The sequence below is a fragment of the Streptopelia decaocto genome (genome assembly GCF_964273445.1).
Source record: "Streptopelia decaocto genome assembly, chromosome: 1".
Lineage (NCBI taxonomy): Eukaryota > Metazoa > Chordata > Aves > Columbiformes > Columbidae > Streptopelia > Streptopelia decaocto.
The window spans coordinates 3,425,999-3,444,075 of record NC_138663.1 but is presented as its reverse complement, the minus strand read 5'-3'; the positions used below and the strand labels follow the sequence as shown (position 1 = coordinate 3,444,075).

The following is an 18,077-nucleotide window of genomic DNA, read 5'->3' as shown; positions in this document are numbered from 1 at the left end:
TTCTTCCCACATGTCCATGCACTGTTTGAACACCTCATGTCTTGGAGAAGATCAGACCCCTACCCAAAGAAGCCCCTTCAGAGCATTCCCAGGCTGACAATTACCTAAGTATTTCAGTCTTTATATCCTGACAACACCATGCGAGGAAGGGAAGTCTCACCAAACCTGTCAGAGTTCAAGAAGCATCTGGAAAATACTATTAGCCATGCAGTTTAGTTTCAGGTAGTCCTGCAAAGAATCATAGAATCATAGAATCATTTCAGTTGGAAGAGATCCTCAGGATCATCAAGTGCAACCATAACCTAATTTAACTGTAGCTCTAAACCATGTCCCTAAGAACCTTGTCTAAGTGCCTTTTATGGATTCAATGATCCCTATGGTCTCCTCCCATTTGAGACACCCTATGGTTCTGTGAAGTGTTAATGCTGGAGGAGCAGGAGATTGTGGTCTAGCAAGCCTAAGGGACCTATGGATTTATATAGTTATCCCAGTAGATGAAGTTCAGAGAACTACTTGTGGGACAATAGTGCAGCTGTTTGAGAGATGTTTTTTGAAACATCCTAAATTTAAGGAAAAGAATTAAAATCTTCCAAAGAAGCAATGGAAGAGGGCAGCATGGCCTGCTCACTGACATTGCAACGCTGCAATAGAGGGACGGCAAAGTGAGGTTTTAGCAGTGGAAAACCTGAAAGACGATGGAGCCAGGGGAAACACAAAACTAGAGCCATCCTGCACTGGGACTGAGTGATGGGTAAGTTGACGTCTTTTTCCACAGTGACTGAGGAAAGTGAGGCACGGAAAACCTGAAAGAGAGACCAGAGCCTTTGCAGGCTGGTGTTCATTGCTTTACATTACACAGCCCAACCTGGGATGTCTTTGGAGAGACTTCCCACGGCCAATAAATGAAGCAACTGGAAAAGAAGCAACATGCTGAGGTGAGCCATCTCCTGTCTCTGCTTTGGAGAAAACCTTCTTAAAAAGGGAGCAAGCATGTGGAGCCCCATTAGAAAATAAAACAGGGCCAGTTCCCTCATATTAAGCCTGTTATTAGGCTCAGAATCAAATTAAACCACAGGGCTTTTCGCTAGCAAAGTGCTATTTTAAGGCTTATTAGACTGTATTAGGATTGGCATAAATTTCCACTGACATAATATAGGCCTTTAATTGGATTTAAGGGTGAGGAAGCTGCATTAAACTAAAATCAGTCCTCACAGAGGGAAATTGGGTATTCTCCTCACAACTCCTCTGCTTTCCCTTGGCGTGAATCCCAAGCAGTCGAACAGGCTGGGTAGCTCATTCAAATCCAGATGCAATTGCTTATAGCCTCCTATATCAATCTGATAAGCAAGCTGGCTGCCAAAACATAACACACTCACAGCCTCTTGTTAGCCAAAGCCTCGCTGCCATGGCCAGAGCTCTGGTTCACTCGCAATTTAGGCAAAAAAATTGGCATTTTGTTGGACACAGTCAGCCTGCTAGACTTCATAAGAAGTATTTTGCCCGTGAAAGGTTACAATAACAAAATCTCCAAGCCAAGACCTTGACTTAACCTCCAAAGAGCTGAGAGCACCAGAGCCACAGGCAATAATGAAAACATAACCTCACTGGTCCTCCCGTGCTGGAAATGGCAGTCAGGAGGCATTTATACGACCTGTGTTTTTTCGCACATCCCCTGATTAGACACGGGAGGTTCTCAGGAGCTTGGAGGTCAGGGGCTCTCTCAGCTCTCTCCATGACATGGCCATGTGCAATCCCCCCTTCCCCGGAGAAAATGAGACCTGAGATGTGCACAAACAGGTCTTGCACTCATGTCATGAGATGCTCTGAAACATGGTGGTTTTTACTCTCATCAGTCCCCAGCTCACTCTCCACCGAAGAATCAAAGCTATTACAGGAACCAGTAATTTTTCTTTTGTGTGTGTGTGTGTATTTCTTCAATACTGCCCATCCCATGTGAGATACAGAAGCTTGAAAAGGAGAAAACAAAACCCACCTAAATATTCAGTGGGATCACTGCACCTCAGGTTTAATAAAGACAGAAACTGAGTGATCATTCAGCTTGCACCTTAAGAGATGTCCCCTATTTGGCATTTAAAGAGCAATGACTGGCTTCCAGTAATAAGGCTCTACCGAAAAGCATCTGAACCCTTGTGAAGCCCCAGAGACACAGAGAAACCTTCCACCATGCAAAAGACCACTTTGTACATTGGTACTTAAAGTTATGAGCTTGTCCACATCCTGTACTATCTTGAGAAAACTTTTTCCCACAAATACAACCCTTTTCTTAGAACACCAACCACTTCACGACTGGCTGTGTCAGGGACAGAGGGCTCATAAACTAACTCTTGCAAGTGGACAACAGTTTAAGCCTAAGTTGAGCCAAGCTCATGGTTTTTCTGAGAAGATGCTTCAAGGTCTATTCTTCCAAGCTCACAGAGCTCCTAGTTAAGCTTCAGATTATTTTCTCTCCCAATACATAGCTTCTTAGGTTTTGGGGGATGCTATCAAACCTTCCCTTCTGAACTTGTCCAGTCCTGTAGTCACCAGACACATACGGTCATTATTAGTAAAATACTAATAAAAGGAAGAAGTTTAGTGCTACTCTTCCAAGAAATTTCAAAAAATGCTCCCAGGTGGGGATTAACATTTTCGAATAGCAGATTTTAGCAGAAATTTTGGTATGGCACTTTCCACATGTAGGTGCATGTGTTTCTGAGTGGGGTGTGTGCATGATATGAGTGTTTGTGGGGGGTGAGATCTGACATGTCACAGCTCTGCAGCTGCAGCCCATTAGCACAAACATTCGGCTGCCGAAGATGGGGAGACTTTTCATCTGATGAAACAAACTTTGTTCCTTTACTGATAGCTTTGGGATTACTTCAAGATGTATCTAGAAAGCTCAGACAGGCCAAATGAGGTTGACGGATCCAGGGGCAACATACCCCAACAATGCTCTGTGGCTTCCAAGCAGCCACAAACCTTTTGCTGTTGCTCAGCGGCCATGTCCCTTGCAAGTAACCTCAATGGCCATGATGTATCCATGCAGTCCTGGCTCTCTGACACTCACTCAGCCCAATTTGAAGAGTGTGGGATGTACCTGCCTTGTAGATGTCTCAGTGGCCAGCAAAAGCTATGTGAGAGTAGATGGAGCTGGAGAAAAAAACAACTTTGACTGCACTGAGTTTTCAATCATAGAATCATAGAATAATTTTGGTTGGAAGAGACCTTTAAGACAGAATAATTTAGAATCATCATTTAGACTATCGAACCCAACCATTAATCCAACATTGGAACTAAACCGTGTCCCTAAAAACCTCATCTATATGCCTTTTAAATCCCTCCAGGGATGGTGATTCCACCACTGCCCTGGGCAGCCTGTTCCAATGCCCCACAGCCCTTTGGGGAAGAAATTGTTCCCAAGATCCAACCTCAACCTCCCCTGGCGCAACTTGAGGCCGTTTCCTCTGCTCCTGGCGCTTGTTCCTGGGGAGCAGAGCCCAACCCCCCCTGGCTTCAAGCTCCTTTCAGGCAGTTCAGAGATCAGAAGGTCTCCCCTCAGCTCCTGTTCTCCAGCTGAACCCCACAGGTCCCTCAGCCGCTCCCATCACACTTGTGCTCCAGCCCCTTCCCCAGCTCCGTTCCCTTCTCTCAACTTGCTCCAACACCTCAAGGCCTTTCTTAGCTTGAGGGTCTCAAAAATGAACACAGGATTTGCAGTGCTTGGTTTTAACCATATCTATAGAAAAGCTTAACTTAACTGTGCAGCCCCCAAGAGACCATGGTCAAGGGAAAGAAAAAGCAAAGGTGGGAACACCAAATGCTGCTGAATATAAGGAATAAAGGTGATTTGGCTGTTTGAGAGTCACAAATGTGAACTAAGACCTAAAGGTCTCTCTGAGTGGATCTCCCATAATCATTTACCTTGCCTGCAACCAACAAAGCAGTCTATGTCATATAGATTTAATGAAAACCATCACCTTGCTTTGGAGAATTATTTCTCAGTGGCTGTACGAATATCTTTTTCCTTTAATTTGGACTGAGAAAAGCTTGTTTGGGAGGGCTAGGAGTTTTCAGTGACAAGTGCAGCTCTGCAAGTGAGCAACAGGCAGGCAAATGAATGGACCTGAAATGTTTTAAATAAGTTTCTGCAATAACTGCACTCTGACTCCGGTCCTTTTGGAAACATATCATTGTGAAAGGGCTGCTCTGCCTCTGGTCTCAGCTCTGGATGGTCCCGCACCCATTCAACCCAGTGAGAAAAAGGTGATCAAAATAGTAAGAGAGTACACAAAGCTTGAAGCTGGCTCCTTGGGGCATTCCTATTTTAAATGCTTCACGTGATTCTGCATTTTCTGGCTCCAGATGGGACCCAAATACCGATGGATCAGCAAAAATGCTGTTCTCATGATATTTCTGAAGTAGCCGAAGTCAGGGAAATTCTAGACAGAAGATGGATTTTCCAGCTGTAGAGAAACTAGGTCAAACATTTGAACTTCGGGACGCTTGGCTGCACTAAACTACCTCCAGTGCTATGCTGCCGCCTACATCTATTTGTTGCCAGCTGTGCCAGGGCTGCTCCAGTCCTGCCAGAAACCTAAACCAAGAGGAGCGACATGATTTTCCAGTCCTGCTGCATTAATGTAGAGTTTTAGAGATGCTTTACAGATGCTTTTCTCTCTTCCTCTACTCTTGGATATGATGGCAAGACCTCCCTCAATATTATTTTGCAGCAGCTGATTTCTGCCTTAGAAAGAATATATAGGCTGGGTATTGAGACACGTTTCTGTTAGTCTGTGGGCTGGGCTCTCCTGGGACATAGGAGAAGTCCCATTGCTTGCGGCATTTAGAGTTAGACTGGTCAAAGCTCTTGGGAGTCTCTATGGGGAGACAATCTCGCCCCCGACTCTGGGGAACAGAACAGACCTAATAAGCCTTCGCCGTGCCTGATTTCTCTGATCCTCTGATTAAAGTATGTTCATATCATTTGCATTTGAATTTGCTTTTATCCACCCCCCTGACGACAAAACATGTAGGCAGTCAATTCAGGAGATGATGTGTTTATGTAACTGTAAACTAGGTTTATAGCAGTTTAATTAGTAATATTAATAATGTCACCTAAGCTTAATGATACCAATTATAACACAGTAAATATTTCTTATTGGATTACAAGTAACAATATTGAAAGATGAACTTTCATGCTCGGTCAAACTTTCGAAACATGTTATTTAAAAAGAGAGATAAGACGGTTTGCTTTTCACATATGGACAGCTCTTTTAATCTCAAAAAGGGATAATTATTGCATATAAATATTTGCAGATGGGTAACACAGTCCCATTTGATGTATCAGCACCTCTCCTCATTCTGCATTTGCTTCTACACATTGAGATGACAGAGTGGGTTACCCAGTTGTGCCAGGTGAAAAACACCTTTTTAATGCACCAGACAGGTGATTATGAGCTGCTGTGATTCACAGAGGAAGAGAAAGGGCCAGAGATCTGCAAGAGAGGAAGGGCAAGGTTACATTAATCTGTGTACGATGTGCTGTACTATTTGAGGAACTGTAGATGCAGAAGAGACAGAGTTAGCTAAGACCCTTTGGGTCACTTGGGACGAGTCTTTCATAAGACTTCCACTTTGGCCCCAAGGCATCTTTCGAAGGTGGCAGATGGAAACAGTTAAAACAACTGAGAGCTGTTTAAAATCCTATCACTAATGCAACCCCATCTCTCCCCCTACCATGTAGGATTATCCTTGGCAGTGTCTTGCCCCTCAGCACTGCATGGGTCCTGCTCCATATTTTCTGAGCCTGGTAAATTCATCACGTTTCTCATTCCTATGCCTAGTCGAACAACACACTCTGGATTGCCTCTGTTTGCGTACTGGCAATGATCAAAATTAAAATCTCTGGGATGAGAGTTCTGTTTAATGTCTTAATATCTTTATCAACGACCTGGACAAGAATCAAGTGCACCATCAGTAAGCTTGGAGACGACACCAAGTTGGGTGGGAGTGCTGATCTGCTTGAAGGCTCTACAGAGGGATCTAGAGCAGCTGGATCGATGGGCTGAGGTCGATTGTCTGAGATTCAACAAGGCCAAGCGCCGGGTCCTGCACATGGGTGACAACAACCCCATGAACGCTACAGGCTCGGGGAAGAGCGGCTGGAAATTGCCCGGCAGAAAAGGACCTGGGGATGTTGGTGACAGCATCTGAACATGAGCCAGCGTGTGCCCAGGTGGCCAGGAGGCCACCAGTGTCCTGGCTTTTATCAGGAATAGTGTGGCCAGCAGGACTAGGGAACTGACAGAGCCACTGTACTCGGCACTGGTGAGGCCCCACTTCAAATCCTGTGTTCAGCCCCTCATCATAAGAAGGACATGGAAACACTAGAGAGAGTGCAGAGGAGGCGACGAAGCTGGTGAAGGGCCTGGAGCACAAGTGTGATGAGAGCGGCTGAGGGACCTGGGGGTTCAGCTGGACAACAGGAGCTGAGGGGAGACCTTCTGATCTCTGAACTGCCTGAAAGGAGCTTGGAGCCAGGGGGGGTCGGGCTCTGCTTCCAAGGAACAAGCACCAGGAGCAGAGGAAACGGCCTCAAGTTGCACCAGGGGAGGCTGAGGTTGGATCTTGGGAACAATTTCTTCCCAGAAAGGGCTGTCAGGCATTGGAACAGGCTGCCCAGGGCAGTGTTGGAGTCACCATCCCTGGAGGGGTTTAAAAGTCGTGTACATGTGGAACTTAGGGATATGGTTTAGAAGTGGTCTTGGCAGTGTTAGATTAATGGTCGGACTTAATCTTGGAGGTCTTTTCCAACCAAAATAATTTCATTACTTTATAATTCAACGATAACATCCTTATTCTACATAAGGATATAACAGAAGCAGATTTGCTGCATCCTGACTATGCTTCCTCAGAACTCTCTTCCTAAACTTGGATTTACTAGAACTGCCTACAAAAGCAAAAGACAACTCCAGTTTCCAGCACGGAGACACTTGCTCCAGAAGCAGTCCAGAATATCATCTTCCTCCTGTCGCTTTGATTCTTTTCCCATCACTTCTCTTCCCCAGGAGCTTTCATATCCACTCATCTTGCCTCGATATTTCACATGGTTCCCAGTTAAGCAACAGCAGCAGACCTCACTTCCACTCATCTTATAGAAACTGGGAGTGTTTCAACTGGCGTTCAAGAAAATTGCCCCCCAGGAGGAGTGAGGAAGGAAGGGGAGTCCTACATGAGGTCTGGTGCCATTGTAGCTATTAGAGCACTGGAGAACCAACAGCTTGTGGGCCTATCTGGAAACCACGTCCTCAGGGCACTGTTCAAGATGAGGTATTGCACATCACCCTCAGGAAGTGCCATTGATCACAGACAAAGCCAAGGTTACTGCTGTGCCAAAGATGACAGTTTTCAGAGGTTTAAAATCCGGGGATGAGACTCTCAGCCTTAATACCACCACTATGAAAGCCTGCAAAGAAACCAAGGGATGAGTAGACCTCCCAGGTCTGACTTCTCATGGTAATGTCTCCACTATAAATCTGACGTTTTTCTCTCTCTGGTTACTGGATTTTTTATTTCGCCTGCACAAAGGTGTGTTATGAGAGAAGAACAAGAGGAGCCAAAGGGTCTGCGGAGGAGGAGGAAGGGGTAAGGGAGGAGAGAGAGGGAATATGTCTCTATCCACAGCCTCACCACATAATTTACAAGAAGGGGCAACTCATCATAAATAACCCAAAGCTCCTGGGAACATTGACCTAATCAAGATGTATAATTGCATGCCTTATCTAAATGAAAGCATCATTTCAGAAATGATAATGTGCATCACCGTGGATTCAATTGCTATAGAGTTCAGCACTGAAGGGTAATTATAATGTTTAACAAATATATTCCCTTTGGAGGCCTGCAGTTAAAGATATCATGTCCCGGTCTCCCCTCATGATGCACGTTTACTACCAAATTATGAGCGTTTCCTCTCCCTTATGCAATTTCTCATTGATTTTCCAAAAAATGTTTTTCTCTTGTCCTGTTCAGAGTGACTTTTAGGAAGGCAAGAGGTAGAAATTATTGGGGAAAAAAAAAAAAAAAGAAAAAAAAAAGATGCCTAAGAGATGAAGGAAAAAAGAGGAAAAAGGTAGGGAAAAAGTAGGTCCTAAGAGAGAAGAAGAAATCAGTTCACCTCCCTGCTTCTTTGGCATCAACCTGCACAGCAAGTGCAACAGACGTATGAAAAAATTTGGGTTAAAGACTGTAACCAGACTCCTACAACCCCATGAGAAAGGATGTTTTCTTCTCTAACAGACCCTGCTGCCTGGATATTTCATATGATTCTTCAAAATTCTTTTTGTTCATTTTCTCCCTTTCCTTCTACTCATATCCAACTGAATGTCCCTTATAGGAGAAAACAGACGTCAGATAGCTCCAGGTTGCTACCATGCAAAATCAATGTGCTACACTCAGCACGAGGGAAGGTGTCACACAAACAGGTACGTAACCCATATTTATGCAGAAGAGGGGCATAAAATAAGCAGCAGCACAAAACAGCTTCAGAAAAATGAGATAGTAAATGGATCAGTAGCTTTTAGCCTGAAGAAGAGACAACTGATGGGGTGCCTATAAAATCACAGATGGGAGATGGGGGAGAACAAACGGCTGTTCCCTTCCCCGCATGCAGGAGCGAGTGATCAGGCAGCAGAATTAACAAGCAGGAGATTGAAGACAAAAGAAGGAAAGTACTTTTTCATGCAGTGTATAATTAAATTAGAAAACTGGTCGGGGCAGGATGTCAAGCAGGCCAAAAAAATATGAATGAAGTAAAAAAAAAACACAATAAAATCAGATGACTTGAAGGAGGATGAGTCCATTAAGGGCTATTAAACACTACTAAGGATATAACCTTTACCTCAGATAGTCCCTACACCGCTACCTGCTGGAAGTTTGGAAGATGTTCAGGACAAGGATCACTCAGAACATCCTGTTTTCCATTTGCGTCTCCCAGCTCCAGCTACAAACTGCTCCAGGAGCTATGGTATGTGGTGCGTTTTATGCACATCATGAAGTTCAACAAGGGTAAGTGCTGGATTTTGCACCTGGGACTCAGAAACCCTGGCTATACATACAGACTGGGGGATGAGATGCTGGAGAGCAGCTCTGCAAAGAGGGATCTGGGGGTTCTGGTTGATGGCAAGTTGAACATGAGCCAACAGTGTCCCTGGAGCCAAGAGGGACCCATGTCCTGGTGCACCCAGCACAGCATCGCCAGTCGGGCAGGGAGGGGATTGTCCAGCTCTGCTCTGTGCTGGGGCAGCCTCACCTGGAGCATTCACTGTGTGCAGGGCTGGGGACACAGGAGAAAAAGGAGATAAAGATACTGGAGAGTGTCCAGAAGACAGTACAAAGTTGGTGAAGGGTTTGGAGGGGAAGTCGTATGAGGAGTGGCTGAAGTCACTTGGTTCATTCAGCTGGAGAAGAGGAGACTGAGGGCAGAGCTCATGGGGCTGCAGCTTCATCACAAGGGGAGCAGGAGGGGCAGAGCTGAGCTCTTCTCTTTAGTGACCAGTGACAGAACCCCAGGGAATGGCAGGAAGATGTGCCAGGGGAGGGTCAGTTGGACATGAGGAAAAGGTTCTTCACCCAGAGGGTGCTGGACACTGAACAGGCTCCCCAGGGAGGTGTCACAGCCCCAAGCCTGACAGTGGTCAAGAAGAGACTGGACAATGTCCTCAGACACATGGTGTGAACTGTGGGGTTGTCCTGTGCAGGAGTAGGAGTTGGACTCCATGGTCTTTGTGGATCCCTTCCAACTCAGGACATTCTATGATTCTATTAGTATAACATCAGCCACTCAACAGCAACATGTTTTGGTCTCTTCAGAACAAGGTGTAACTACTGAAAAAACTGCAAAGCAATAACACAAGGTGCTTGGGGAGAACACACTGAAGCTGCTGCCCAAGTTTGCTCCAATTCTCATTCAGAGGCAAAAGCAAGACTTGTTGCTCCATGGAGACATCTTAGAAAACACCCTGCAAGCAAATTGTCCCATTGAGTCCCTGCTCTGCCCTGGACACAGCAGCCAAACACAAAAACATCCCGAAAAAGTGTGTGCTATTGCAACATTGTCCTGTTTATGCCATGCTGGTTGTGGGCTTGTCATGGCATGGATAAGACTGGGTCGTTGCCACTGTAGGGAGTGATGAGCCCATGGAAAAGAAATATATTTTTATTCTTTTTTTTTTTTCTTTCTGCCATGCATGATGGATGAATTCAGCGAGAAAGACAATCTAGTTTGGAGACAGATCTGTCAGCTGCAAAATAGCTGATCCTGCTTTGGGTTATTAGCTGGGAAAACAAAATTGAGCCAGCACTGTATTTTGAGACTCCGCTTTAAACCCACTTTAATAAGAAAAAAAAAAAAGACAGAAAAAAAGAGAGAACGAGAGTGAGAAGGGAACTTGGTTAGATGAATAATTTTTGTGTCATCTCCAATACCCTGATTAAAGCTGTGGTGGCGAAATCAAAGATACCAACAGCAACCTTAAAAAAAGACTGAAAACAATTTTGTGCGCTGCCATTTTTCCCTCTGTCTGTCTTTCATTATATATAAAGTTTTATTTTGTCCTCTTTTGATCTTTGAAAGTAAAGAAGCAAGAGGGAGGTAGGCAGAAAAAAAGCCACAAAGAAAGCAAATTTACACCAATCTTGTTTGCTTCCCTCTCCTCGTCTGCATCGATAACTCAATTGGATCAGAAGTGAAGCGCCAGCAGAAATGAACTGAGCACAGCCACCAAATGAAAACCAAATGCTGGATTGCAAAAGCAATATTTCCAATAACACGAAATTACTGGGCTGACTTTCCTCCCTTCCCCCAGTGCATCGCAGCCAGGCTGTTGTGGTGACCTGTGTAAATTTTATCTGCTTGCAGAGGGTACGGGGATACTCTGCCTCTAAGCAGCCCTGGAGCTGCATTTATTAGTGAGAAAACAGCATCTGCTGTGGGAGACCAAAGCCATTTATATATATAAATATAAAGCTTCGATCACAGGCTGGCTGGTGTGTGTGGAAAAAGTATAGGTGCACGAGTCCTCTTGCGTTCCCAGCTTGTGCTGGACAAGTCATGGCACCTTTCTCCACGTACTTCACTACCTGCAAAGTAGGCATCATGACACCCACTGTCTTTTATTAAACCTCCAGAGACCAATGCACGTGCTGCAGAATGGTGGGGATTTTGAAAGTGTTTAGCCCTAACCCAAAAAACAAAACAAAACAGGGAAGACTTCTGCTTTCAAAGGCTCCCTCTTCACTCCCCTTAGTGTCTGGTGATGGGTGGCACAGTAAGTGCCCATGAGATTGGCTTCTCAAAACCAACATGTCCAGACAATAACACATTAACTAATTAACTCACTGCAACTCAACTGCCATTTGAGCAGAGCTCCCTGCCCTGGTAGAAAGGCTGTGCTGGGTCAAGAGCCACTGGTGAGACATACAAGAAGATGAAGGTGACCCTTCACTCCAACCACAACCTCCCATGGCCGCTTTCATGTCTCCTCTCTCCTACTTCCAAACACATGGTCCATAAATGCGTCCACCTTTCGTCTGAACTTTGAATGACAAATTGAAGGCTAAAATCCAAAGTGTAGGACCTTTCTACACACCCAAGTACCTATGCATCCATGGAGCTGTGTAAAAATGCACTGTGGGCTAATGCCTCCCTGAGTTTGAGTTTCCTATTTCAGCAAGATGAGCAACCATAAATGCAAAGCTAAACACCACAGTAGTAGAATAAGGGTCCATATTTCCCCAAACATGCACATCTTCCATCAGTGAACACAGCACTTGCATGCCACAGAGTGAACACAAAGAGTGGCCCCATGCAGAAGATTATTCACAGCCCATCATGGCACCTGCCCAGGGTGATATCCTCCAATGATACAAACCCCTCATGATCTATCAATGCCCAGCAGCAGAACCACAAGTTTCTGACACAGAATCATAGAATCATAGAATCATAGAATAATGGAATAATAGAATCATAGAACAGTTTGGGTTGGAAGGGATCTTCAAAGCTCATCCAGTCCAACCCCTGCCATGAGCAGGGACATCTTCACCAGCTCAGGTTGCTCAGAGTCCTGTCCAGCCTGGCCTGGGACGTCTCCAGAGATGGAGCATCTACCACCTCTTTTGACAATGTGTTCCACTTGACATGTTTGTCTTCGCATGGACCAATGTCTGAAATAGCAGCCACCACTTCCACATACAAGGCGAAGAGATGTCCTTGGGTTTTTATCTCTGCTAGTCATCCAGCACATGGATTATCCTACCCAAAGCCTTGCCCATAGTGCTCACAGCACACCCACAGCTTGCACATGGCAATATTTTGTGTCAGTTGGGCCCATGTACTTGTCGGGCTTGGAACTAGAAGGACTGGAGTGATCAAAATTCGGATTATGATGCAGAGATTTTTTCCTCCTAGACGGCGCTGAGGTCACGTAACACTTGGGCAACAACGTCTGCGTGTGGGTTGCGAATTGTTTGTACGTGCGTATGTGGAGGGAGGGACGTCAGTGGGAGGAATTCATTAGCATTTTGGTTGTTACATATTTATGTTCTAAAATGAGCACGTGGAACAAAGAGAAGACACATTAGGGAGCCCTTGCTTTGCAAAAAGCCCTCTGACATTTGCAATTGCTCAGTGTGCTGGTGGCCAAAACCAGCCAAGCTCCCATTGCTCAGGACATACAGGGTCAAATAATGAGGAACCCTTCACCTGCTTTTCCACGAGCCTTTCTGTAGCTCGTCACCCTACGCTGCTGTCACTCCAGGCTTTTTTGCCACTGCTTTTGCCACAATTTGATTCTCTGATTTCTCATCCCACCCAAAGCTGTCGCAGAGAGCATATGACTCCCTCCCTCCATGCAGCTCTTGCTGATGTGCACTGAGATGGTCTCATGTCTCATCCCTGGACATTTCTGAGCAGCCCAGGTTCTTCCATCTTGTCCTAAGGGGGTCACATTTTGAAGAAGACCTACCTAAGCTCCACAGGGAAAGGGACACAAACAAGAAAATACACCAGAACACAGCGTCCCTCTCTGACACCAGGAGGTCATCACGATCCACTTGTGTTTCTTAGGGACAGAAGGACCATGAGATAACAGCCCAGGAGAGTGATACAGGACCAGGGCAAGGGAGGAGTGCACAGAACAGCACAGATTCCTTAAAAGCACAAAATATTCTCCCCACCTTTTCACCTCTGGTCTGTTAGGAAGTTCATTAGAAAGGAAAAGGAAATGACCTTACAACCAAACAAATCTTATGGACCTTGCAAGGGAGCACTGAGGTCTCAGGAGCTCTAGCATAGGAAGAGGCAACCATCTCATTAGTTTCAGTTGTATGTTTGTTTTTCTGACCACTGCTGCTCCTTTCAACTCTCATCTTCCCCTCAGGCAAAAATCAGTGGCACAGGCTGTATTAAGCTTTTCACTAAGCCTCCTCTTTGATTACAATTCCCAGCAAACCACCAGGGTGCAAGAAACATAATTAAATACCTTGCTTACTTCGTAAACAAGTCATCCCCAGAGAAGGCAATCCATGGCTCCCCAGATGGGCTACCCAGAAAAAGTTTCCTCAACTTCAAGGTGAGACTAGCAAAGCCATAACAGTTGCATTTCTGTCCCTGAGATATTATCTCAACAGACCATGCAAAATGCCAGCAGTGGCGTAACCCAGAAAGGATAAAAGAAAACGTTTAAGCGATAAGTGACTTGGATTGATAAAAAGTAATAACTGTGCAAAGTGTATAGCCAACGCACGTTCCCTGCCCTGAATGCATTGCTTTGAACATAAAGCTCATCAAAAGTGTTTCGCTTTCATATCGTTTCTTCGGAATGCAAAATCTAGTGTCTAATCTGGCCATGGTGAAGCCCTGGGAATGGTCTAAGATGAAGCATAGATGGAGCCCAGTAATGCTACAAAAATCTTCCTTGTTGGAAGAAACAGGGAATAATATTTATTAGCAAATCCCTCACCTGTCTGGAATAGTATCTGGGAATGCCAGAGGTTTCCCTGCCTCTGTCTTCAGGGAGTCTTTGCACAGCTCTCAAGAGTGTAATTAAAGGAACAGTCTCAGGGCACAGTGACGCATGGATCAGAGCTGGAAGGATGTCCTCTGGGGAAGGGTGAGGAGGCTCTCCAAAGACTGAGGTGATCAAATACATGGTTTTCAGTGAATTGGGGTGTCTTCTGTAATTGTACAAGTGAGGGAGATAAAAGTAGGGGAAAAAAAATAAAAGACAGAAAAACCTTCAGGCTTCAGGAAGGAAGTTCACCAGGGAAGTTTGTATTATGGAACTGGGAAGATGAATTATGCAGTTTTTTTCATTTCCACCTGCAACTTTTGAAAGGGGCAGGACTGGATATGTCCCCCTTTCTGGTATGTCCCACCATGCTATCAGCTAAAGAAAATCTAATGGAGTCCAATGAGAGGAACTGTTTGAGTAGAGCCAAGGCTGACAGAGGTCCCTTGACCTCCCAGCAACTTTCTGCAAAGAATGTCATCTCAAGATGTGCACAGGTGTTTTGGTCAATGCAGAATGGGATGCACAGCTGTGAACATGAATACCTGACTGTGTGGGGATATGAAAGAGAAGAAATCTAAAGCTCTCACCGTGGAGAGTATGATCCTTCAGCTCCACCAGATTTGCCCAATGAGCCTTGCTCAGCCCACCAGCGAAGTACCTGTTGTGTTTTCAGAGCAAACCAGCTAAAGGTCACAGCAAGTCTCATTGACCCCAAAACTCAAGTGCCTTCAAAACTTGCAAAAGTCTTACTAAGCAACATCTTCAAAGATAGGAAAGCGTGAAAGCAGAAGGAATTCAAGCACAACGGACAAGGTTTGGCCATTCTTCTTGACGAACAAACCCATGTTGCCCTCCCACATGGCATCTTCTCTCTTGGAAGGTAGATTAAATGACCGATCAGGCATTTGAGATGCTGACGAGAATCTCTAACACCATCGCACTAACTTAAAAAGTCTATGAGGCTTTCATTAAACCATGAAATATTTTTTTTATTATTTTGTTATTAATAGTGCTGTTGCATTAAATAACTACACACCCATATGGAACTGGGGGAGGGGAAAGCCACAGTAGCATAAAGCAAAGGAAACCAGGGAAATGTGAAACTTTCATGTGAGATAAGAACCTCATAACACTGTTATTATATCCCTTTGCAGTCAGGTGGTCTCCTGGTTTTAATAAAATCTCATTTTCCTTAAATTTTCCCATGTGGCCAACGTATTATGTTTGGGGTTTAATGTAGCAGGATATGATCTAAACTTAGACTCAGGTGGTCCGGGCCCTCTGGAACAGACGGGGTGGATTGTCAAGCCCTGGATAGAGGAATATAAACAGCAATAGAAAATGCTTCCTTTTTTTTTTTTGCCCTTTTCCAAGATCTGAAAAGACCTTACTGTATTCAATTAATGATCCAGCCAGCCAGCCCAAATCAAAGCGACATGCATGCAGCCGTGAAGGGGTGGGGGGTGAGGAGGAGAATATAATCAACACTCACTTTTCTTTGCTGTATAATAAATAACAACAAAATACAAATAAAAAAATGTTTCAAGATCTTGCAAAAGGTTGATTTGTGTGTTTTGATTGGGTTTTTCTATTTTATTTTTTAAATTTTACAAGTCTATCTGCTTTTGTAAACCACTTCATCTCTATTCCCTGCAGAACTCCTTAAGGTTTTCATTAGGATAGGGATATCACGTTCATTAGGATCACTGGTCCTGATGAATTCATTTTTGTTGTCACATACTATTCCATAAGTGGACTTCACTTATAGTTCCAAGGGTGATCCTCTGTCACACAGTATCAGTCTCCAGATCTTTAAGAAAGAAATATTCCTGAAATGGGGTGTACTTCAGTACAGAGAAACAGTCTCTGCAATAGCTTCACTTGAGAGCATTTTGGTTTTTTTTTTCAATTAAAGACATACGCCATTAAATTGCACGTTCCTAAGAGCAGCTCATCAAGAGGCATTTCCAGAGCTGATGCAGCACCGAAGCAAATTCTTTGTTCTGGTTGTAAAGCTTAGTCCAGCCAACTTGTTATGCTATTTGCAACATTTCCTGCCATGTACTATTTATCCATGTGTTTCCAGAAGGTATAGTCAGGTTGTTGCTGCAGAAGGGAGAACATGGGGGGGCAGTTAAATAAGACATAATGGACCTGAGGTGCCCCGCTGAGCATCGATTTAGCAATTTCTGTCCGTGGCTGCAGGCTTCCAAATATAGGATCTCACAGTCAGAGATGACCAGGATTAAATGGCAGGACTTCCTGGGTCTGTATTGACCGGTCATCCCAGTCAATGACAAAACAGTCCCTGTCACAGCTTCCAGACCAGGACAGGTTGCTACATGGGGAAGGAGCCTATTCTGATGCCATACTGTGTGTTGGGGGAGGTCAGTGTGCAATAATTCATAGAATCATGGAACAGTTTGGGTTGAAGGGACCTTCAAAGCTCACCCAGTTCCCCCCTTACCATGAGCAGGGACATCTTCACCAGCTCAGGTTGCTCAGAGCCCCGTCCAGCTTGGCCTGGGATGTCTCCAGGGATGGTTCAGCCACTACCTCTCTGGGCAACCTGGGCCAGGCTCTCACCACCCTCAGTGTAAAAAATTTCTTCTTCATGTCCAACCTGAATCTCTCCTCTTTTAGATTAAAACCATCACCCTTTGTGCTATCGCGACAGGCCCTGCTAAAAATCTCTCCCCATCTTTCTTACAGGCTCCTTTTAAGTATAGAAAGGCCTCAATAAGTTCTCCTTGGAGCTTCTCTTCTCCAGGCTAAACACCCCAACTCTCTCAGCCTGTCCTCATAGTAAAGGTTTCCCTTCCAATGAATAGGGGCACATAGGAAATGCCAACAAGAATGTCCTGAGTGCGAAGGTGAGGAATTTGAAGTAAAGAAGGATTAAGTGGCAGAGTCTCTGGCAGAGGGCTCAGAAGCTCTTGCTTTCCTGCTTTCAGTGTTACTGTGCGATAAGGTCTGGAGGCTTCAGGAGAGAGTAGATCTCTGCTGGACTTAAAAGGTTTGTTTTGTTTTTTTTCCTGATGCCTCCCTCAGTAACAAGGCTAATTCAAAAGCTCCCCACCTCCAGTTGCTTGCTCCCAAGCCTTTCTCCTGCTCTGAAGGAAACCACCACCTCCATTACCATGTAGCTCCATACAACTGCAAGAAGGGGGAAAACAGATGGTGCAGAAAACATCAACCTTAAACACTCTTGTTTAGTAATTTCCAAAAGCAGAACCACAGCCTTAATAAGCAACCACGGCTGCTGTATACCTCTTAGTGTTTTGAATGTACCAGGTGAGCAAAGGTGCGAAGAGGGGAAGACTATCTCATGTCACAGATAGGGGACAAGGGTCTCAAGAATGAAAGCCGAAATGCACTCATCCTGCTCCTTGCAGTTCTGCAATAATTATTGCAAACCAGCAACCTTTTATTTTGAGCACGTTTATGGGTATTTTACATCACAGTTGGGAACTGCACCTTGATCTCCTAAATTGCAGCCTAGAGCATTAACCACAAGTTCACCCTTTTGTATTAAAACATGGGAGATGTTGCCTCCCTAAGGACTTGTCTTCTGGAAAAACTCACTCCCTTTAAATTCACACTCTGTTATACTCTGGAAGAACTTTCATGTGTCAACAGCTAAGCAAAATGATTAAAGATAACACTTTTCTATTCCTCTGATTTAAAAAAAAAATCTTATCAGACAAAGACAACCTTAAAATCCCTTTTTCCATTTCTTAGATCAATAGACACAATGGGGTATCCCAAGCCCACAGCATCACCCATCAACCTGCTGAAACAACCCATTCTGGTTTCAAAATAGCTCTGGAAGGAAGAAAGCCTTTTTGAATAAGTACCTTTCAAGCCGTGTCAAGTGAACACAGGTTTTGTAACCAAAGGGGCGTTGAGCAAGATGCAACTCATCACGACTCAGAATTGCGCCGGTTAGATCTGAAGCCCGGGAGGCAGTTGCCTTCCAGATATAATGCCCCAAGGGTTCTGATCAATCTC

The 18,077-nt window shown here is 44.7% G+C and overlaps 1 protein-coding gene across 3 annotated transcripts in view; it reads right to left on the bottom strand.

The window, feature by feature from the left end:
* Window positions 1–18,077, bottom strand: part of PLXNA4 (plexin A4) — a 493,956-nt gene that overhangs the window by 306,304 nt on the left and 169,575 nt on the right. The window contains exon 4 of one of the 3 annotated variants that reach the window (XM_082068192.1): window positions 5,314–5,495. The exons of the other annotated variants lie outside the window; for them this stretch is intronic. Within the exon in view, the coding sequence (XP_081924318.1) occupies window positions 5,451–5,495 (45 nt within the window). The 3' untranslated portion in view covers window positions 5,314–5,450. Of the gene's footprint in view, window positions 1–5,313; window positions 5,496–18,077 lie in introns of those variants that run through there. 3 annotated transcript variants of the gene reach the window in all.